Source organism: Macadamia integrifolia, chromosome 5 (genome assembly GCF_013358625.1).
Source record: "Macadamia integrifolia cultivar HAES 741 chromosome 5, SCU_Mint_v3, whole genome shotgun sequence".
NCBI lineage: Eukaryota > Viridiplantae > Streptophyta > Magnoliopsida > Proteales > Proteaceae > Macadamia > Macadamia integrifolia.
Window position 1 is genome coordinate 761,179 of NC_056561.1, and position 23,612 is coordinate 784,790.

Sequence of the window (23,612 nt, forward strand, 5' to 3'; positions counted from 1 at the left end):
TTTCAAAAATATATTTGAATTTTTTTTTTCTTTCAATTTAAATAGGTTTTGGAAATAAAATAAGTAGTAACAATTAAAAAAGATAACAATTTCTAAACACATCAATATATATTATTTAGACAGTTCCTTTTCAATATTGAATTGTGAGGAATACAAGAATCACTTTCTCAATGCAAAATGTACAAAATGTGGTGATACTTCCGAGCCTAGTTATTAAATTCTCCGAATTATTCGGTCGAACATAATTTTATGAATAATTCGGTCCGAATTCGAATCAAATAAAAAATTTTGAAAAATTCTTGAATTTTATAGATTTTTTAAAAATTCACGAATAATTCAGCCAAACCAAATTTTATCCGAATTATAATTGAATTTTATCTCATGTAAAAAAAGAAAAAACTTTATCTTGAATTAACCAATAAACGTTTAGAAAATACTGTGATTATTATGCATTTATCATCCTAATGTTACTTTTTTTTTTTAACAGAAATCGACAAAGCTTATCTTTCATGAGGTAATCTTTCACATTTCTACATAAAAAAATTAAAAAAAAAAAAATCTCACCCCATTTTGGTTTGACTAAGTCTTGCAGTTGTTACTCTCCCTCTCTAGTCTTTAAGGTGAACATATATGGTGGGTGATGTGGGTCTAGCTGAATTTGTGTTCAATCCCCCCTCTCAGTCTCTCTTTCTCTGATTCAATTATTTGAGTAATAAGAAATGAGTTTAAAAAAAAAAAAATAGAGCTAAATATAATATTTTTATCTTTAAAATTTAAAATTTTAATTTTTATATCATTTGTATGTTATGTACATATGATAATTGATAGATAATATGAAACAAGTATTGCAAATATAAAAAATAACATCCGAAGTTTTTGTTCGCTTTTTTTTTTTTTTAAACGAATAATTTCCGAATCTGAATTCGAACTCAAATTTTATTATCTCCGCTTTTTTTACTAATATTTTGACCGAGTCGTTGAATTAATGAAATGAATTAATCTGAATAATTCTCAAATCCGAATTTAATAACTATGCTTCCAAGTGATGGTCTGCTGAAATATTTTCCCCTATTAAAATCATGCTTCTTGATGTGGAAAATATGACTTTTTGTCGAAGAACTAATTAATTAAGGAAAAATTTCATTAGGGTACATAACATTTAGAGAAACTACATCTCCTTTCATATTTCAATGTCTACCACTCACCAGCTCCAAAAAAAAATCTCAATTGTTGTTGCCCATGGATTCAATAATTGGTTTTTCATTTTTCATTTTCTTTAGAGTAAATTACAATGAACCTTAATGTTAAAAATAGTTGGAACACTTTTATACTCCACTTTCCATCGTTTGAAGACGTATAAATCATTGGTGACCTAAATACAATTTGATCATCTCTCCTCCATTGGCGACTTGAGCGACCACTCCTACTTTAGGGTTTTTGTTTGGTCCTTCCTTCAAATTCATATTTAAGAAAATCCTAATGTCAAAATTTCGCACTTTGAAATAGATATTAGAAAAGAGATATGAAGGAAAAGACGAACCTCTTCATATGTAAGCCCTAATGCTAGAAATCGCAACTTGAAGGGGGTTTATGAGTACTTTGAATCTCCAAGGAGAAAGTGATATTGAACACAACAGAAATCGCAATTTGAAGGGGGGGGTTTATGAGTTCTTCGTTGTACTTAGTTGGCGGTAGCTATGAGAATTTCAAAGCAAATCATTTCTTCAAATCAAGTTGCAAGTTCCACCATGAATGGAGTTGCTAGTCATTCTTCGAACCAAGTTGCAAATCTATTGTTCTTCCATGAAGAAAGCGGCAAGACATTTTACAAATTAGGGGAAGTAATGAGGAGACAAGGGTAGGTTTGTAAGTTTACCACTTTTGAGGGTAATTTAATCATCTCAAAAATATCAAACTAGACTATAGTCCCATCATCTCCAATCTAGTATCTTTCAATCTTTTTTCACACAACCAACAAGAATATAGAGGTAATTTCACACAATTCGACAAAGACATGATTGTAGGGTTTACTAAGGTCCAGGTTTAGTTTAGGTTAGGTTTATATGATTGACTCTTTATTTAGTTCGATTTAGTTCAAATCGTAGTTTTTTGTCTAAACTAAAATCAAATTAAACTAAATGAAATTTAATCTTTCAAAACCAAAGTGAACCTTTTTTTTCTTTTTGATTTGATTCTTTTTTAAACAGCCAATTTTAATTCTACCTTGAAATTGACACCTTTACTCTGAGCTACCAAGAAAATGGTAATCTTTCTTCTTACTCTTATGCTCATATGAAATGATCTCATTGCTTTCCAAAGTATAAAATCATTTTTTTTTAATTGTAACGGCACAAACCATTCCAATACACCTCATGGCTCATTGGTGCACTTCTCTTATTCTCTATGCCATGTGCTCGAAGAATCACATATGTTACGTAGCCACGTGTAATATACAAATTCTACCCCAAGAAAAAAAAAAAAATGTTTTCAGTTATAAGTTAATCTCTTCGGTTAGAATTTCAAGTAACTGGGGAAACCTTCCACCAAAGAAATAAAAAACGGAATTTCCTTTTTACTCGGGAAGCCGAAATACCGATTCAGGTGAAGAAACAAATCTGAGTCCGCACTCAGTAGAGGCCGAGGAATTTGAGGGGGGAGAGTCTTCTACTCTCTCTTCGTTTCTCCTCCGTCTTCAAATCCCAAATCCCAAATCCCAAATCCCAAATCCCAAATCCCTGGTGATTTCAAAACCCTATATTTTGCGGTGTTTTTTCTAACTTCTCATTTCCAAATATCCCGAATAGAAAGTGGGATCTTGTCATCGAGGGCTATTGTTGGTTATTCGTTTCTTCTGCTTTGGTGGTTCTGGTGTTGATGTTCTGCGGGTTTGTATGATTTGTTGGTAGGTTTAGGGATGATGGGAGAAGTTGGGAGGCGGTAGAGATAAGGAGAACGAGGGCGAGGGTCAGGGAGAAAGGATGGGCTCGAAGATGGAAGGTCCTTCGGCGCCTGCCGTTCGTAGAGATCCTTATGAGGTGTTGAGCGTATCAAGGGATTCGTCTGACCAGGAGATCAAGACGGCGTATAGAAAGCTTGCTCTCAAGTGAGTTCACTTCATCCTTCTTGACCTTTCAGAATCCGACGTATTTTCTTTTACCGTTCCGACGTTTTTGCTCGAGTTATTTTCATTTAAAAACTATTCAAAATGACTGACCGTGAGGTCCTACAAGAAGGCACCATCAAATTTAGATACCTGCTCAGTTCCTCCTGGGTGTTAGTTCTTCTTATGGAGAAAAATGATTTGTTGATATTGGAAAATGTAGCACGAGTCTGGATTCTTATCCAATGCATTTTTCTCTAGTTGTAACTGCTGATGTTGTAAGAAATTATTTGATTTGCAAGAATTGCGGCTCCTTATTACTTGCAAGCCTCATGACTGGTTTGGTCGAATTGGAACCAGTGAGATACCCATTACTAGGGTTTCCTTCAAATTTAACAGAAAGGTTGTGGGCTCTATGAACCATTCCTGTTTCTTTTGCAGATGATCCTAATCAAACGGTCTCTTAGTCCACACTCAGCCTTATCCCAACTAAATGGGGTTGTTTACATGGACCATTGTCCTCCAATCATCTCTATTCAACATCATACTTAAATACAAGGCCTAAGTAATGCATGCCTTAACAGAAAGGTTGTAGGCCCTATGATCTATAAATGAACCATTCATGTTTATTTTCCAGACGATCCTAATCAAATGGCCTCTTAGTCCACATTCAGCCTTATCCCAACTAAATGGGATCGTTTACGTGTACTATTGTCCTCCAATCGTCTCTATTTAACATCATACTTAGATACAAGGCCTAAGTTATGCATGCCTTTCCTCACCACTTCTTATAAGGTAATTTTAGGTCTGCCCCTACCCCTAACACTTTTAGATCATTCAATGTGAATCAAATCTGTACTGGAGCATCCAAAGATCTCCGTTGGACATGGCCATGCCATCTCAAACGACTTTCTTGTAACTTATCATGTATCGGAGCTACTCTCAAACCAAATCTAATATGATCATCCCTTTATCATTCCTAGTTTTATTACTCATCCATCTCAACATCCGCATCTCCGCTGCATTGAGATTATCTACGTGATGCTTCTTATTCGGCCAATATTCTATACTATATATCATAGCCGATAATATGATTGTGCTATACAATTTTCCATTAAGTTTTAAAGGAATACGTTGATCACACCACACTTCGTGATGCGGAACCGGGGTGGAAAGACCCTATTCGTTTCGCTTATGGGCCCACCCGAATGAGAGAACTCGAGAATCAAGATGTGATGGCAGTTTGGTAAATAACCCAATGTTCACAAGGGCTTAGTTTCACAATAACATTCAGATATTGAATACAATGGCAGTCTTTAATGTAGGACTGGAATTGACAACCAAACCAGACTCAAAACTACAGGAAATTATAAACCAAAGAACAACCAAAATTCACCCAATAGGAGATAGCAACAGTAATCCAGAATTAACCAGTAAACAGAATTTGAAAACCAGAAGTAACAAACCCAGAATTCTGGAATGTCAACTATCAGAAATTATACCAGTAAGCAGAATCAATCAACAACAGATTTAGGACAGAAAACAGATCACAATCAGTCACCCCAGATCACAGAAATAGTATCGATCTGTCAGGACAGTAACACTGTGAATAAACCAACCCAGTAGCTGTTTTAGAATTAAACCAGGAACTGTTTGAAGTACTAGCAGCCTTCAATAATCAGAACATATAATCAGCAGTCTAGAAACCAGTATTCCGATAACATAGAATCTAGAAAATAGAAACTTCAGTCCACTAAAAGACAAAACTGGGGAGATTTTAAATAACTCAACAACCATAGGTCAGAAAGGCTTCAAAGTAGGGTCGATCCTTAGTGGTGTATAGGGAAGCCATCGATCAAAAAATTGGAGTAATCCGATAACAAGAGCTGGTACTTCCAGTGGGGCGAATGCTCTGTTTTGCAGAAATTTCTGGGCAAGTTCAGAATTCACATACCAGGTGTTGCAGCCTTAATAAACCTTGGAAATTAGATAAGAACTTAAAGAGAATAATACTTGAAGTAGACCTCCTGGACTTCACGCTGCAAGGAGTCACTTGGATCGCACACCAAATCCTTCTTCCTTGATCAAACACAAGGAAACAGCCATAGATACCCAACGGCAACAACAAGAGAGTTGTTTTCTTAATAATCAAAATCGTGGGCCTTACTAGGGTGCCCTTCTTTATTTATTATAATGATGGGGAAGATTACAAAAATAGAACTCTAAGCTTCTAACTATTGACTGAATAAACTACCAACATGTAGTTACTAAAACTTGGAAATCGTAATCTATGAAATTAGAACTTAGAACAGAAATTAGAAACTAATTTAAGACTGAAAATAGAAACTAAATATGACTAATATTAGAAACTATTATTCCCCATCACTAGCCCAAATTGTGGGCCATAGTAGCAAGTTGACCCAATCAGCGTTGGTCGATCCAATCAGCCTCGGTTCCTCCTTGAGTAGACCTTCAGATCTGCATCAGTCTTGTAAATAATCTGAAGTTATTAGGGGGTGGCATGGCTGAATTGCAAATAACCAGATTAGTTAATGAGCTATTTGGGAGAAGGGACCTAAAGGGAATTAGTAATTATTGGGTGGGGATAAATTAGGAAGCAAAATAGATGGAAAGGATAATGGGGGTTAAAGTAAAATGGTAAGGGCACTTTTGGCAAAACAGAAATAGGGGTTGTGAGAACAAACCCATGACCTGAAATTTAGGATTTAGGTTGTCTTCAACCTTCAGACGAGAAGAACAAGGGCAGACGTCCAGCGAGCCTTCAAATTGGGAGAACTCCTTCAATAGGGATTTGATGGGCTTGAAACTTCAGGCATAGGGCGCAACTCCAAGATCTACTGATTCCAGCTAACAAGCAATCAATAGTTCATCCCAAAGACTGAAAATAAAATCCTGAAGTTGTATGGGCGGTACTGTAGCAACCAGGTTGATTTGCAGAGTGGTAGCTCACTACAAGGAAGGGATTTGGAGGAGGAACTCGAGGGTTTGAGTCGCCTATGGAAGAGCAAGCGGTGTCCAGAATATCAGGCCAAACCAATCACTAGGGAGAGAGATCGATTAACTCCTTTGTAGCTTGGCAGAAGAGCAATTGTAATTGGGAATTCACTACCTTGACCCTACAATGCTTATACTAGTCACCACACCATCATACATATCTTTAATATGTCCACATATTTACCTAAAGTATTTCTTTTCTCTAGTACTTCAAGATTAACTCTCCAAGGACTCTATCATAACTCTCCATATGGAGATCCTTCTTGCAATCTCTGAATCTTTCCATGAGTCTCCTAAGTAAATAGCTTCTATCGTGGATCTTCCTGGCATAAAACCAATTTGGTTCTTCGTAATAGTAGTTTCTTTTCTCAAGTAGGTTTCAATAACTCTCTCCTATAGTTTCACAGCATGACTAATTCGTTTTCTGCCTCTATAGGTATTGAAGCTCTGAATATCATCTTTATTTTTTTATTCTTATTAAACAACTATAGATTATTAAGCTCTTCCACACTTTTATTGGGACCTCGTTGTGGCTTGTGCCTTGCCTACTTTCATCCTCCTTAAAGCTTCTTTTACTTTAGACAATCTGATTTTTCGTATATATCTACAACAAGTGGTTCTTGATGGGTAATGCAGTTTTTCGGGACTTTACTACTCGAAGTGTCTCCATTTAGTAAGTTGCAGCAATAAACATTCCATTTCTCTTTAATGGTCTCATCCCTTATTAGTACTTCATCATCTTCACTTTTAATACATCTAGCATGGTTGAGATTTCTACTCTTCTTTTCCCTCATTTTATCTATCTTATAGAATATAGATGGTGTTTTCTCCTTCCGTTGTGCTTAGATTGTTATAAAGATCTTCATATTTCTTCTCCCTTGATTTTCCTATAATCTTTTTAGCATCATTTTTGGCAAATTTATATCTTTATAGGTCCTCTACATCCTTAATCTTTTGCCATGTCTTAAAACTAGTCTTCTTAGTCTTAGTGGCTGCTTGAACCTCATCATCCCACCACCAAGTCTCCTTAGAAGAATAATATTTTCCTTTCAATTTGCTTAGGACATCTTTGGCAACCTTTTTAATACAAGTAGTCATCTTTTTCCACATCGTATCAGTGTCTCCCTCAAAGTCCCATTTTTCTTGTTTGATCACTTTTTAATAAATGATTTTAAAGTATTTCCTTTTGAGTTCCACCACCTTATCCTAGGGCAAAACATCTTTTAAATGCCATGTAAAGTTCTGGACAGTTGTACATGGTGCCGCAAACTGTTGCATAATTTAGGTTTTTCATGTTTCTACGCCCATCTTTTATATGTTTCAACTAGTTTCTTATATTGATAATCATATTTTTGTATAAACGTCTTATCAGCATCTTGTAGATGAGAATGTAATCATTTTCTTCAAATTCTGAGCAGGTATCATCCTGACAAAAATGCCAGCAATCCTGAGGCTTCAGAACTTTTCAAAGAGGTTGCATATTCCTACAGTATATTGTCAGATCCAGAAAAGAGAAGGCAGTATGACAGTTCTGGGTTTGAGGTACATATTTTTCCCTTTGCTCGGAAAAAGAGACACAATGTAAAATATAACTACCCAAAGGTTAATTTCAGCCCATTGGATTGCCACCGGCACTTAGTGGGCCTCTTAAGCTTGCTCATAGGCCTCCATACTGATTAATGTCTAATGCAACTGCATCAATACTCTTTCCATGATCCTTGTGCTTTGTCCTTTAGAACTCATTCCCAATGATCTTTGTCTCTCACCCAAAATAATCTTCCACTTCCAGAGACCAGAAGCCATCCTTCTCCTCCTCTGGAAGACTCAGTCAGGAACAAAACTTCCCCTTTGGTTACTCTGTCAGACCTGTAACGCTCATCCCTTTCAGCCAAGTGCTTCTGATTTCCGAGCCTTATCTCCTTAATGGAATTCCTATTCCAGATATTCGCGCAGTCTTTTGATTTCAGGCCTAGTTGTTCTCTCTTGGTTTTATTTGAGCAATTTTATAGATCTCTGCTTTTCTGATATTCAACATCTCAATGTCAAACTTTTTTATTGCCATAGATTTCCTCGTCTTCATGGGTCATCATCCCAATATCTATAGGGACATTGCTACCATTTTCCCACTTGTTCTTAGTAGACTAGCTCCTCATGTAGACCCATGATTGAGGCCCTTGTAAAGAAGCTGCAGGACTTGTCTTGGTGCACAGTGTCAGAGATCATCTCTTAATCTGAACCGATTCTTCCTGGTTCATATATCTAATTTCAATTTTTTAGGGTTAAAAGATGGAAGTTTATTCTGCTCAATCATTTTCTTGTTGCTCGATTATTCTGTATGTTCATTTTGAAGTGTTCGTAGCTTATAATGTTTTTGGTCTCTGATTTATCTAGGCTCTTGAAACTGATGGCATGGATATGGAGATTGATTTATCCAACCTGGGGACTGTCAATACAATGTTTGCGGCACTATTTAGGTGACATTCAGTTGAATACTGAAAATATCTTACCTGCCTTGTTTTTTAGTCTTTGGTTGGTACTCATGCTGTGTGTGTGTGTGTGTGGTTTTCAGCAAGCTGGGTGTCCCAATCAAGACTACAATTTCTGCTAATGTTCTAGAAGAAGCTTTAAATGGCACAGTCACTGTTAGACCGCTTCCAATAGGAACATCAGTGAGCGGAAAGGTGCTTGTTTTATTTACTTGAAGCAGATCCACCCTCATTTCGGGATTCTTCTCTTAATTGTTTGCTTTCCAGTGCAGGTTGAAAAACAATGTGCCCACTTCTTTGGTGTAACAATCAATGAACAACAAGCTCAGGCAGGGATAGTAGTTAGAGTTACATCAGCTGCTCAAAGTAAATTTAAGGTATGGTTGACTTTGGTTGAACCTCCCGTGGACATTGTGATCTGCCTTCTTTTTCTTTATCCCATGGTTGGAACAACCGTTTTTTTCAACAAACTTATATTTGACCTATGCTATTGCTGCAGCTACTATATTTCGAGCAAGATGCCAATGGTGGTTATGGGTTGGCTTTACAGGTATCGTACTTGTTCAAGTCAATTTTTTGTTGGATTCCCTACCATTGCCACCCCATTAATCATACATTACTGTTTTTATACCATGCAAGCATTTTGATGTGGATAATTGTTCACTTGAGCAAAATGTCAAAGAACAATACTTGTTTTATAATGTATTGCTTTGATTTGTAAGGGTGCATGTTGATGTTTATTTAGTTGATGGACATAAGGGAATATTATTTATTAAAACTCGCTTGACAGAAATTGGCTGAGCTGTATTCTTGTTTTAGTCTTCTTCAACAACCAAACTTAGATGTGGAAATATCGCATAGTTGACAAGTCTAGCCTTGATGTGATGTAGGTCGGACCACTCGAACCAGCATTGAAGTTCAGCTTTGGTCTCAGATAACTCAGTCTAGTTCTGCCCATTGAGCCAACCTTTTGGAAGGCCTAATGGTTCCCCGAGCCATCCTGTTGGCTTGTTACTTTTGTTCTTTATTTATGCCTTGTGTGGGGCCTAGCCAGAAAGCAATCAAGAGGGATGATGGAGTTTCTAGAAGACTTCAAAATCTCCCATCATTCCATGCAAAACAAAATAGGGATAAATCCCCACAATAAAAGGGAAAACTGAGGAATATGAGGATAAAAAGAGACTAAGAGGAAGGAGGTATAGCACAAGAAGTGATGCAGTTTAGTTTCCTAAATAGGCTTGTTTTATTAGGAATAAGCTTAGGATTGGGTTCCATACATGTTGGGCCTTTGATCCCATGTGTTTTGAGTGTATTGGACTACTTTTATGGGTCTAAACTAGGGGTTCTAAGGTTGCATACGGGATTCAGTGATTTGTTTCATTTTCTTTAGTTTCCTTTTTAGATGGGGTTATTTAGTTTCTAATTTCAAGTCATTGTTAGTTTCTAATTTCTGTCTAGACTAGTTTCTATTTTCATTAGATTCTAATTTCCAGTTTTTAGTAACTTCTTGTAATCAATTTTTAGTAACTCAGAGTTACTATTACTTGTAAACCTTCCCCATCATTATTATAAATAAAGGAGAGCTCTCATCATAGAGAGACGATTTTTACAATTCAAAACAAAGTGAAGCTTCATGCTGCTGCCGCTGGTTTTTCTCCATGGCTAAACCTTTGTGTTTGATCAAGGGTTAGGGATTGGTGTGTGATCCAATCGACACTCTGCGGCGAGAAGTCCAGGTGGGTCTTTTCTTTTCTGGTTCTATTATTGGATTCTTTCCTCCAGCAGTACAGGTAAGTAATCTGAATTTTCTGCAGAAATTTCTGGGTTGGTTTTCTTTGTTTTCCTTCCTATCGGCCTAGCTGTTTTTGGAGAACCAGCCACCCGATTGCTTTGAGATTTTGGTCGATTGTTAGGACCACTAAGAAGGGGACTCGATCCAAGTTTGGTACTGATCAGACCATGGGTTTGTCAGTTTCTGAGTTTTCTTCAGTGCTGGTCGATGGTGATTTCTGTCCAGAAATTATTACCTGATTTGTGTTATCTGCTACTGTTGGTTGCTGCCTATGTTTTTCTGAGGGAATGGACCTGTTATTCAGTATTCCGATTTGTTTATTTGTCACCTAAGCATCTGCTATTGAAGATTCTGAACTTGTTAGGATCGATTGCCTGTTCTCAGAACCTGTTGTCCCAGAATCGAGTTCTGATTTTGGTTATGTGGTTCTGCTATGTTTTGATTCTGATCCTACTTATTCAACTACTCTAATTTTATTGCTGGAGCTTCTAATTGTTGATGCATACTCTGCTTTCTGAAATTCCTGATTGTGGATCTGATAATTCTGATTTGTTTAAGAACTGTTGACTGATTATTCTGGACTGTTGTTGCTGTCTATTGTTGGGTGGTTATTTGGTTGTTCTTTGGTCTACAAGTTCCTGTTGTTTGGGTCTAGTTTGACTTGTCAAATCTAGTCCTACATTAAGAAGTCAAGAAAATCTTAGCTAAATGGGTTCGGCTACTTGGATGCTTGCCCTCCAATAGGCTCTATCCAAGGTCACACTTGGGTCAAGATCAAAACTAAGCATGTCATTCCTCACCATTCGCCTGTGGTCATTTTAGGTCTGCCTCTAGCTATTTTAGCTCCTTCCATTTGGATCAGATCACTCCTTTTTACTGGGGCGTCCTCAGGCCTCCTTTGAATATGGCCAAACCACCTCAAACGAATTTCACGGAGCTTGTCATTGATCGGGGCAATTCCCAAATCAGCTCTAATATGCTCATTCCTTACTTTATTCTTCCTAGTTTTGCCGCACATCCATCTTAATATCCTTATTACATGAACTTCAACAATCATGATATAGAATAGTTGGAAGGAGAGGAATAAGATGTTTAATATGAAGTAGAATTTTGTCCATAGTTGTTGAGCCCTTGCTTGGCCTCAAGACCCTTCAGAATGGGCATTTCCTGCACTCGCCTAGTTTTTTTTACAAATTGACCCTCACCTTGGTCGCCAAGACCTCATCTAGGTGCTGCTTGGTCGTCTAGCATGGTTTTGACCTAGGAAGGTGCCATTTTGGTTTTCTTATTGTTTTGTTTTTAACTCATGTATGATTCTGTGATTTAATGGTGCACCTTATTGTCGATAAAAGTGTAAGTGGGTTAAATTTGCAAGAGAAGGTGTTGGGGGGGGGGGGGGAAGGGATATAGCCAAGTCATAAAATCTTGGGATTTAGAAAGACAACCACTTCCTTGATCATTTATTGTATGTTTTACTGAATGTTGAATGGTTATTGATTGATTGGTGAGTGCTTCATTTCTCTCTTAGTTTATATTGCTACTAAGTAGACCAAATATTAACATAAGTTGGTCAAGATATCAGTAAACAATAAGTATTAAGATAACCTAAAAGGTCCTTAACTAAACCTGTTTTATGCACACCTCAACCAATAAAGCCTGCCTAAATGAGGCCTTGGCACAACGGTAAGGTTGCGGGTTCGAGTTGGGTAACAGACTCTCTCCAAAGTGGGGTAAGGCTGCCTACATTATGACCCTCCCCAGACCCCACAGTGGCGGGAGCCTCATGTTCAAACTTTCATGTGTATCTGTTGCATTGACTGCTGTTAGAATGCTCTAATACATGTTTAGCAAAAGTTATTTGACTTGATTTGTTGGTTCCTGGTGATGCTGAACAGGAAGATAGTGACAAGGCTGGTAAGGTAACATCTGCGGGGATGTATTTCTTACATTTTCAAGTATACCGGATGGATTCAACTGTGAACGCGGTATGCCAGTTCCATTGTCTTCTACATTTTTGCTAAAAAAATTGTCCTAGTATGTTGTTAATCCTTGTCTTGCTGCAGTTAGCTGTGGCTAAGGACCCTGAAGCTGCCTTCTTCAAAAAATTGGAAGGCCTACAACCTTGTGAAGTCTCTGAACTAAAAGCTGGAACTCACATATTTGCTGTTTACGGTCTGAACTTGTTTCCATTTATTATTTGGTTTCTCGGGCTAATAAGTTGAGCAATCTGTTTATATCCATTTAAATTTGTGTAGGAGATAACTTTTTTAAGCCTGCTACCTATATCATAGAGGCTATTTGTGCGAAGACATATGAAGAAACTACTGAAAAGCTTAAAGAGATTGAAGCTCAAATTTTAAGGAAGAGAAATGAGCTTCGCCAATTTGAGACGGAATACAGAAAGGCATGATGTGGCAGTCTTCAGTATTTACTTCATTGCAGTTATGCATCATTAACTGTTCTAAGGCTTATGCATCATTAACTGTTCTAAGGCTTACTGTTGCTTATGGTATTCTGTAGGCATTAGCCCGCTTTCAGGAAGTCACCAACAGATACACCCAAGAAAAGCAATCTGTATGTTCCGTCTTCCACATTCTCTTCAGTTATACTTTTAATTTTGAACAGTCATCCTAGCATTCGATTTTACTCTATTCTTGCCAATTAATATATTTCAGATTAGCAATATACCTGCTACTAGAAATTATCCTACCTTGCCCTACATGACTGCCTTGGTGTTCGTAAATTTATGACTGATGATTCAAATCAAGGTGTTGCGATGCCTTGGTCACCTTGTTGGTTTCACCCTGCGTCTAGGCCCCCTCCAACGCCTTCGGTCGCCTTAGACGCTGTGACAACTATTTTCAAACTAGTTATGCTCTATGGACTTGAATTGTGGAGGTCTGGAAACCATTTAGCATAGAATAATTCAATTTTTTTTTAATTTATTAAGGAAAGCATAGAGTTATTCATTTTCCGCATGCTTCTTTAACTCTTTTGGCTTGGATTGTTTCTTGAATGAATGACATGATGCTGGGATTATTTTTTTTTTCTTCTTATTCCATTAAATTCAGTCAAAAGAGTAATTAATTCCCTGGTCAAGGAAATTCTTAACTACCTTCATGAACCTCTTTACATGTGGGGAACTAGTTCACCGCAGTGTTGAATGTATGTGGCCTTATCTCGACACAACCCCTTCTTTTCCAATACATCTATATTTTTTAAAGAGAAGAAACGGTTAAGGGGGCAGTCAGTACTAATTGAAGGAAATTCTCGACTTGCATTTGAGGCTTGAACCTCAAACTCTTTCTTTTTTTTTTTTTTTTGGTGTGGAGCACAGGTTGATGAACTGCTTAAACAGAGAGATACTATTCATTCTGCATTTACCATAGCCAGGGCAGTCAGTACTGTTAGTGGGAGTGGCAGCAGCAGTAGCCAAGTACCTGGGGATGAGTTTAAGGCCGAGAGCCCAGGAGATGATGGAGCAGATGGGAAAGATAAATCATCAAAGAAGAAATGGTTTAATCTCGGTATGAAAGGTTCTGAAAAAAAGCTTGGTTAAAACTGAGGATTCATCCAGAAGTGACCAATTTGCTTCCAGCGAAGTCCAGCCTTATTCCTTTCATTTGATTTCTTTTTTCTCCTTTTCTTTTTTCACTTCTTTTTCTCTCCTGTTACTTTTTCTGGATGGACATTACGACTTTGTCATGCAAGATGTCTCAATGTGAAGAAATTTGTATCCATATATATACTTTTTTTCATTAAACTTAGTTGATCCTCATCTCCCATATTGTTGGTGTAGCAATTTCAATATATAGAGCTGTGAAATAGTAATAAAATTTTTTTCTTTTGGTTTTACCTTAGTGTAAGTAAATAGATTACTTGCTAATCTTCCAATGCCTGCTGACCGTGGTGTTGAGGAAAGTGCATTCGACTGCGTGAAATAGCTAATTTACGTGGTGTCTGCTAATTATGCATGAGAGAGAGAGAGAGAGAGAGAGAGAGAGAGAGAGAGAGAGAGAGAGAGAGAGAGAGAGTAATGGATGTACTTAGAGCTTGATCATAGTAGGGTACATGGATAATGCTGCAATATATAAAGATTCATGGACATGCATGACAAGATATTTGATTGAATTTGAATTTGAATTTACAGTCTATCAATAGACATTTTTTCATGTATTCGATGGTTAAAACTGTCAAATCTTCTCTCGTATGGTGCAAAATGCAAAACTGTGCACAAAGCACATGATTTTTTCCATTGGAAGCAGAGTACACCTTTTGCATTTGTTTAGACCAAGTGTCGTCCCTTAATTTTACAACTACCAGGTCATCCGTTAAATCTTTCTTTTACTGTCTGCTGTAATTTTTACTGTCAAAGCCCTTTCTTTCCCTTAAACTCTCTTCTACTTCATGAATTTCTTTTTCTTTAGCCAAAAAATGAAAAAAAAAAAAAAAAGGAGAAAAAAGAAAAAAAAAAAGAGGGGAGGTGAGGGAGGGGAGGTGAGGGAGGGGAGGGGGAGGGGGAGGGGGAGGGGGAGTGGGGAAGGGACCCAGTTCACAAAGGTCCCGCCATTGCAGAGTCTGGGGGAGGGTCATTATATATGCAGTCTTATTTCCGCTTCGCAAAGAGGCTGTTTTTTCACTCGACCCGTGGTCACTAACTAAATACAAATTTAGGCTGTGTTTGATCTGTATTTTTATAATTAAATTTGGATCTAGAACACATTTTGAAACTCGATTCTTATCTATTTTCTCATTTTAGAATATATTCTAAACCTAGGATTTATTCTAAGAATTATATACCAAACACGAGCTTAATATCCAGCACAGCCAGGTTCGGCCCCCTTTGGAGGCAAAGGGATAGGGTGGTTGGGTTTGAATTGACAAAAGCCCATAGAAGACTAGACCTCTTCTTGCCTGTTTATTAGCATCCAATGTTCGATAAATTCAAAGTTTGAAACTTTGAAAGAACATATCACATCTTGTATTTTATGGACAAACACCTCAAATAGGACCGAGACCCATCTCATGTTTCTCTATTATAGGACATTTATTCAGCAAGAAGATTAATTATTATCATCAACACCCTTGATATGAATAGACATCTTAGTTGCTTGTGTGGTTGCCTATGCAATACACTATAAAAAGCAGAGACCTAGTTCTAACAAGCTTAAGCCATGGAGCTTTCTATTGACTAATTAAGTATCAGATTATGGTCCCCCCACCATCCAAAAAAAAAAAAAAACAACTGTACTAAGATGGCCTCAAGGACAGGCATTTCTTGTGGACTCGCCCGTACATAATTTCTAAGTCTACTGGTCCCTTACCCGCCATCTCCGTCGATGCATAGGTCAATATTGAAATATTTTAATTTCATTGCAAAGTACTATTAGCACTGAAATCACGCAACACATTAATTTGGAAATAATGATAAAAATAGTCACAATGCTCATAAACTTTCTTGCAAGTAAGTAGTTTTCTTGATCAGACCAAAGAACATCTTCTTAGGTTATCTGTTTAAGGACAAAATTAATCAAGGCACAACAGCTGAGCAAACCCAATTTCAAATTTTATTTTATTTCCTAGAAGGTTCCTTCTTGTGTCACAAATCAATATTTTTCCATGCCAACTGAACTCTGTAGAGCTAGAAGATGACCTAAACCTAATGCAGATACTAATTAAGCTAGACTACAATTATTTAACTAAGGAGTTTGTCTTTGAGTCTCTTGACCTTGGTTTCCTGTTGGATTTCTTTTTATTATTATTATTATAAATTTTCTTTTGTTTTATTATGTTAGAGCCTTTCAGCTACGTAGAATCTCTAGGGGACAAGCCTCCATAATTCAAAGATAGTTTATCTTAGTCGTGTAGAAAGGAGTATTAATACTCAAACAGTTAACCCCTTTTCTTATGCCCAAGTCCACATGCTCATAAATAGGTATACTCTTGTCATGTGCATTGGTTTCCCGACATATGTCTTTGAGTTCCATTGTCACGTTGTGTATGTACAAATAGCCGTTCAAGGGTCTTTAACTTTACAGGTAACATACACAGTTATTTTTTTGTCTCATTGATTGACCAAATACCATATCAATCCAATTCATGACTTGTATTTTTTTAAATCTCAGAGGAGGGAATTAATTGGAAGCTTATAAAATCTAGACATTCTAGACTATAATCTAGGTTTAGTTTCATGTCAATTAATCTAAAGTTTATAGAGCTACTTCACATGACTTAAAGCTAACTCCACCCAACCTCCCTCTTATTATTTTAATATTTGAAGTGGGTAGTGTCTCTTTGAATACTTGAAAGGGGGTTTTGTCAAGTCATTCCACATTGCTTGTATTGCTAGCTTAACATGCTTTTAACATATTCATAAAAGGTAATCAACTTAAAACTCAAATCAATTAGAGAGAGAAAGAACCAAAAAACTTTTGGATCCTTTCATAGTAATGGATGCAATAAGAAACAAAGATGGTTACCAAGTTAATGGGGCTGTATTATACGAGGAACATGTCTGAAATAATCTTGTCCTAATCAAATCAATAAAATAATGTCCCTTAATATAATTTTAACTTGACAAACACAACTTGGTGGGCCATATGCGGGATTCGGGCAATCTCAAATGTTAATATCTGCATCACTTCAATCAACTCTCAAGTAAGCATGATTAAGGCCTCTTCATATCTTTTTATATTTGATGGTGGGAATCATTACAACAAGCAAAGTTTAGGTTCAAGAGGACAGTAGTGTTGATCAATTCACAAGCTAGAGATAAATGGTTAAGATAATTCCATGACCATACATCAACAAGCTTAGAAAAAAGTCACCATGCATGTGTGTTGTGCGTGCGTGTATATGTGTTTGTGTTTTTAAAAAAAAAAGAGACCCAAGCTTTAGGATGGAAAAAATCCTCCCAAAATCACCAATTCAGTAGTTACACATTATCCGATTAAGGTGAAACTAAACTTTCCTTTGGCTCTTGATTGTGGAGCACACTCACGGCCTCAAAAAAAAAAAATTAGGTTGCCGTAGCTTGGTTTTATGGATGTAGTGCCTACATATGCCCCAGGGTTAGTTCAGATATGTGGTCCCAATGCAAGGTCGTCCCAACCCACTGATGCTTGTGGGGACACTGAGAGGCCAAGTAAGATGCACCACCACATGATTTTCCCTACATCAAAGGGAGAAGCCATGTGCTTCCTTTCCCTGACAATCCATGGCCCCATACCCATTGCCTTAACCTCCTCATCTTCCTGCGCAGAATATGTTTCATATTTATGTCTAACTACTGGTTTGGCTGTGGATCCCACTCCACAACTTCAATTATGGAAGGCTGTTGAAAGGAAAGAGAAGATCCAACACACATCAAAAGACAAATAATCATATATAGTTTTAAAAGCCACTGAGTCCTCCCAACCCTCAAACCTAATGTGAAATAATCTTAAAAAGTATTTGTCTACAAGCCTTCAAGGTGGTCACCTGTCATACTTTGTCAGAGAGATCCAATTCCTTGATCCCCTTTTGATAGAGATAGTGTCCCTACCTAGTTTCTAACTTAAAAAATGGTATTTGAGAAAAAAAAAGAAAAATCTATTAATAATAAATAATGTAACTTGGATGATGTAACCCATGTATAGAGTTAAAACCCACTACTAGTGGGATGAATGAAACTTCATATTAGTAGATAAGCACTAATTAAGGTCAATAATCTACATGATTGGACAGTACTACTTTCTTATCTCATACATGGTTTTATGGACTGTTGGGTTGATCAAGGTTAAATAACTAATAGCAAAACATTCCTTCCTAGAAACTACAAAGCATCAACTCATGCATGTTTGCCACATGTCATGAAGCTTATGAGTCCATAGACATGGGGATACATATCCAGTATTTGATTAACCCACTCACTTAACTATAATGATGTATTTGAATTAACAGATACGTTTTAATTAAGTGGGGTCTTGGAGATAATGAAATAATTGGCTCAAATCTTGGCATCATTCAACAAAATTTAACTAATAAGTGAAGAGGGAAGAAGGGGTCTTTGAATAGAACCCACATCCTTTAACAAAAAAGAAAAAGAAGAAGAAAATTAGAACCCACATGAGGAAGGAGGAAGGAGGAGGAGGAGACAATGGTGGGTCAGGCATTGAGTTGTGGTAAAGAATGAAAAGACTTTATAGACTTTGGGAATGATATATGGTTTGGATTATTATTTGAAGTGGGACTACAAAAGAAGGATTTGTTCTCTGTCACTCTCTCTCTCTCTCTCAAATTGAAATGAAAAGATTGAGAGCCCTTTTCGTCGTAGTTAGTAAGATTCTTAGAGATCTCTCCCCAGTCCCAGTCGCAGTCCCAGTCCCAGTTCCAATCCCAGATGAGGAGAAAAAAAAGAACGAACCAAAAGGGAACCGTATTTTAGAAAAAATAGGGGAAACTTATTAGAGGCCTAATCAACATCAATCACGGAAACATGCTAAAATGTTCACCCATCATCATCACGTCATGGTAGGCCCCCAACACCTGAAATGAACATCTGATCCAGATGTTAAAAAATTGGATCGAATCTGATCAATCCATTACCGGAATCTTGGATCATGATTTTGGGTTTCCAAAACAAGATGGCCTAAATGCCAGACCCTCTCTTCTTCTTCTTCTTCTTTCTTCTTCTTTTTTTTTTTTTTTTTTTTGGCTCAAGAGAACTTTACTCACACACACTAGAGGGGGAGGAGGGATTGATAGAAAAGAGAGGGAGAATGCATGTGACAGGAATTGATCCTTAAACCACAAATCTCACACCTGCTCTACCAACAGAGGCTGCAACAATGCACTATGCACTGGATTCACACCTAAATGTCAGATCCACTCCGTGGGTTTCCATTTTGTTTGATTTAATGGAGGTGTGGGCTATATGGGCTTATATTCCTTGTCGTGTGGTTATTGCACCAGTAAAATGGTAGACGAAAACTCCTATCAAGAGGCTGTTCAAGGACAAGATGGTCTTTCCACATCCCACTATTTATGAGCGTAGATAACACGATGAGGAACCATTCGTTTTTCCATAGATAGATATATGCTTCTATACTATACGTGAAAAAACTAAACAAGGGGTGCTATCCAAGGGTTTGGGATACATAGGTGGGACCTGATAAAAGAGGACACGTGGAAGGGTATGAGTGATACAGACGGAGACACGTCGTAGATTTAGTAATCTGACGCTGTGATTGGATTTGGTAATCATTGGCGGATGGAATTTTGGAGTTATTAGTTGTAGTAGGGGGTTAGGTTTTGACAGATTTGATGTTTGGGTGGGACTTGGGAGGTGTGTTAATATGCATGCATGCATGATGCATGGATCTTCTTAATCAACTTCCTCCTTATCTCAAGTCCCAAACCTTTGTAAGATGGCAACCTCTGTGAGAGAGAGAGAGAGAGAGAGAGAGAGAGGTGGGTGACTGTCGGCTCCATAGAGCAAGCCACGACAACGCTGAAGTGTTACAGTGAAAAAGGCGAGGAGGAAACATGCAATTATTTAATGGGAATATATATATATATATATATTATTGGTTGTTATTATTATTATTATCATTATAGATTTATAGGAGAGAGAGAGAGAGAGAGAGAGAGAGAGAGAGAGAGAGAGAGAGAGAGGCTGTTCAGATTTTTCTAGCCATTATTGCAGTAGAAGACAGCCAACAGAGACATGGGCTTGACGGAGCCCATTTGGGTCCGTTTCCATTATAATACTATCCCCATTCCCCACAAGCTTTTGGAATGGTAAATTACAAAAATGATACATAAGGATCATTGGTCCCTTAAAATAGCCTAATTTGCTACACTTCTCTCTCATTGTTTTAAAAAAAAGTATTGGCCGGGAGCGGTGCTAGTATTGACTCTCGACCATACTATATACTAATACTAATACAGATCAGCGTATTGGGTTGAATTAGACGGTCAAGTTTTTAATTTTAATTAAAAATAATTTATTGGATAGATTTATTTTTAGTTAGAATTGGAGAGGTATTAATATCTGCCATGGCCAATATCGATACACTTGAATCAATAGTGTTTTCTTAAACCATTCTCATTCTCTCTCTCTCATATATGTATATATATATATGTCCTTTTAAAATTAGAGATAATGTTTCAAGGCCCACTTGACACAAGTCATAATTTCAAGATATATAGGGACCAATTAATGATGAAAAAACAACAATGCTTGGAATAAGATAATATTTTTGGGTAAATTGAGGAGGGTTAATTTGTTAGGCCATCTGCCAGTCACTTCTAGCTAAGTAGCAAACAACCTTAATAAAGTGAAGGTGATAACCCTCACCCCCTCATCAATATCTCCAACCTCACAATCTTCCTATAGACCTATACTATATATAGGGGATTAATTTAAAACACTTTTAATTAAGTAGGAAAAGATTTTTTTTAGGGATAATGTTAAGAAAAGCTAAGTATATATTTAGTTTAAAGTAGCCACATCATCTTCCATGTGGTCTTGGAACTACCCCATTTGATAGAAATGCTTGAAAAAGTTTATGCTACTTCCTTCTTTATAAGGGTGATGTATGGGTCGGTTGGTATGGAATATGGATCGTCGGGTTAATTAATCCAATCTTGCTTTATCTTTGCTAGTAGAGTGTTAATTTACGTGTCCATCTTGGTGGAGTCTTATTCGTAGGTCTCACGATGCATGGACATTTTTTTATTTAGTTTATTGATTAATTATTAATATGTAATTGAACTAATAATGCAACAAATGGCCCATATAAAAGCTTATCAATACATGCTCAAGTTAATCAAACTATAAATGATCGATCCTGTTCAACTCCGAATGATGGTTGGTTTCAATTAGGCTCCAATTAAGCTCCATCCAAGCATCATTAGTGCCCAAATAATAATTGATCTAGGTCTAACTAGGTCTAGGTGGAGCAGCGGAAGGTTGGGAGCCTTAACGGATCGATTCTTATCAGGCGGGCCTGTACCTAGTGGTTCAGGTGAGGTTTTTGACGCCCAACATGATAGATAGTTTAGACTAACCCCACTCGATCATGAGAACACTTTTTCTTCTACGGAGTCGGGCCGTGCCCCAGCCCCTTAATACACATTGTACTTAGTATAATACTATCAACAAGAAGCATCAACTTTCTTACTTACGTAAGGATTAAAATCATGAGGTGGCAGTTTAGTAAATGGGAACCCTTACCCACTTCCTTCTCCAATCTTTTTTGGTAGAACTTCCTCCCTTCTCCAATCAAGATGGATAAAATGGCGAGACATACGGGATTTTTATTTTATTTTATTTTTTTTCTTGTAAAAGACATACGGGATCTGAAGTTCTGATCCATTTTCTCACCTTAATAAGTATTGCTGTGTTTCTTTGTTTCTGGGTTATGTTCCCAATGAGACTTTCTAGTTTCCTACTACTCGCTCACGAACTCCTCCTCCTCCGCCTTCTCCTCCTCCTAGGGATGTCCGCAACCGGCAACCCAAAGTCCCGAACTCTCTCTCTCTCTCTCGTTTCTTCTTTCTACTGTGCATATATATCGTTTCTTCTTTCAACCGTGCATATATAAAACGCTTTTAGGTATCTCCTATATAAATACCCGCCAAGCTCCAAATGCACCCACTCCCCTAACACACAATCCCAGATAGAGAGATCCTCGGCCCTCTCTCGTTCTTCTTCATTTTCTCTCTCTCTCTCTCTCTCTCTCATTTCTGCTATCTCGGTGATCGATCTTCCAAACAAAAAGAACAAAACCCATGTACACCACGAATCTCATGCTATTCTTGTAACCAATCGCCCATTCGTCTTTCTCTCTTTCCGGCCTTGCAAAGAGCTGCAGTTGGTTTTGTTCAATAATGGCTGAAGTGGATTACCAAACCTCCAAGCCAAATAATAGTACCAACAACAGCGTACGACTAAAGCTCTTTGGCTTCAATGTATCAGAAGAAGATCAGGAGGTAGATTCAATCAAAACCATATCGGACTCGCCGGACTCCGGCGTTTTCCCTGTCAACGACGGTCGGAAGTACGAGTGCCAGTACTGCTGTCGCGAATTCGCCAACTCCCAAGCATTGGGTGGCCACCAAAACGCTCACAAGAAGGAGAGACAGCAGCTCAAGCGTGCCCAAATGCAAGCCGGTCGAAGCGCAGCCGCTTCTTATGCCCGTAATCCGATGATATCAGCCTTCGCGCGGCCGCCACACCTCCTTGCTAATGCTACCTCTGCACCGGTGGTTGTTCCGGCAGCTGGAACCCAATCTCCTCCCTGGGTCTACGTTTCGAGGGCGACGCCCCCTTTCCACGTATCTCACGGTTGCTTGTTTCCTTCTGGTGCAACCGTGAAAGCCCCAGCGACGCTAGCGTACGCAGGAGGGGATATGGTGGGCTTGGGAGAGGCAAGGACGAGTGGGTTTCATTCACAGGTTCGAGTTCGACCTCATCAATCTTCTTCAGCTACAGGTACAGGGGGGGTTGTCCCTCCGTTGAGGAGTCGGTTCCCCTCAGGCTCAGGAGGTGATGGTGGACCCAGCTTCGACGATGCCTTTGGCTTGGATTTGCAGCTCAGCCTTGCGCCGGCTGCACCTTGATTTAGGAGGAGGCTTCACTACTACTTTTGAATTTAATTTGATCCATTTTCCATCCGCCTTCAAACTTGAAATATATGGGCAAAGTATATAAAAATACCAGCCACAACGATTGGCTTCTTCCTCAGCTCCGAGGTTTCATGTTTACTTGCCCATATGGATCATCTTGTACATTTTTCATCTTTTTTTTTTTTTTAAAGGAAAAATTTTCTAGCTTACATACAAACTGAACGATCTGCTATGGACTCAAATTTTTTGGATATTTCACTTTTTGCATATTATTATAAATTAAATAGATATACCCATTATGTTTGATATGCATCCTCATAATAGATTTTAGATATAAAATGCATTCAAGTAAGAAAATAGAAAAGAAATGAGTTTCAAAATGTAATCTATACCCAAAAATCTATTTCAAGAATACATAGATGAGGCCAAATATGTCCTCATCCTCAACACGACTGAAGCGTGTATGCAGATCTGCTACCGCAGCCTCTCCTCAGGTCGACCTGCCACCTCGGTCTCTCCACAGGCCGATCTGCTACCTCGGCCTCCCTTCAGGCCGACCTACCACCTCAGTCTCTCCTCAAGCTGACCTGCCACCTCGGTCTCTCCT

At 37.9% G+C, this 23,612-nt stretch overlaps 2 protein-coding genes across 3 annotated transcripts; both read left to right on the forward strand.

Moving 5' to 3' along the window:
• The first annotated feature begins 2,596 nt into the window (after positions 1-2,596).
• Positions 2,597-14,248, forward strand: LOC122080374 (chaperone protein dnaJ 15-like). 2 transcript variants are annotated; one of them, XM_042647330.1, is made up of 12 exons: positions 2,597-2,729; positions 2,905-3,103; positions 7,534-7,657; positions 8,507-8,589; positions 8,685-8,796; positions 8,874-8,978; positions 9,101-9,151; positions 12,289-12,378; positions 12,457-12,565; positions 12,649-12,797; positions 12,914-12,967; positions 13,731-14,248. In XM_042647330.1, the coding sequence occupies exons 2-12, from the start codon at positions 2,979-2,981 to the stop codon at positions 13,950-13,952; spliced, it is 1,224 nt and encodes a 407-aa protein (XP_042503264.1). In that variant the 5' UTR covers positions 2,597-2,729; positions 2,905-2,978; the 3' UTR covers positions 13,953-14,248. The 2 variants fall into 2 exon arrangements, with proteins under 2 accessions (XP_042503264.1, XP_042503265.1); XM_042647331.1 differs by having other exon boundaries at positions 2,602-2,738; positions 2,907-3,103.
• Positions 14,249-21,780: 7,532 nt separating this feature from the next.
• LOC122080217 (zinc finger protein GIS3-like) lies at positions 21,781-23,214 on the forward strand. The gene has a single exon (XM_042647137.1). It carries the CDS (start codon positions 22,268-22,270, stop codon positions 22,997-22,999), a length of 732 nt encoding a protein of 243 aa, XP_042503071.1. The 5' UTR covers positions 21,781-22,267; the 3' UTR covers positions 23,000-23,214.
• Positions 23,215-23,612: the final 398 nt, after the last annotated feature.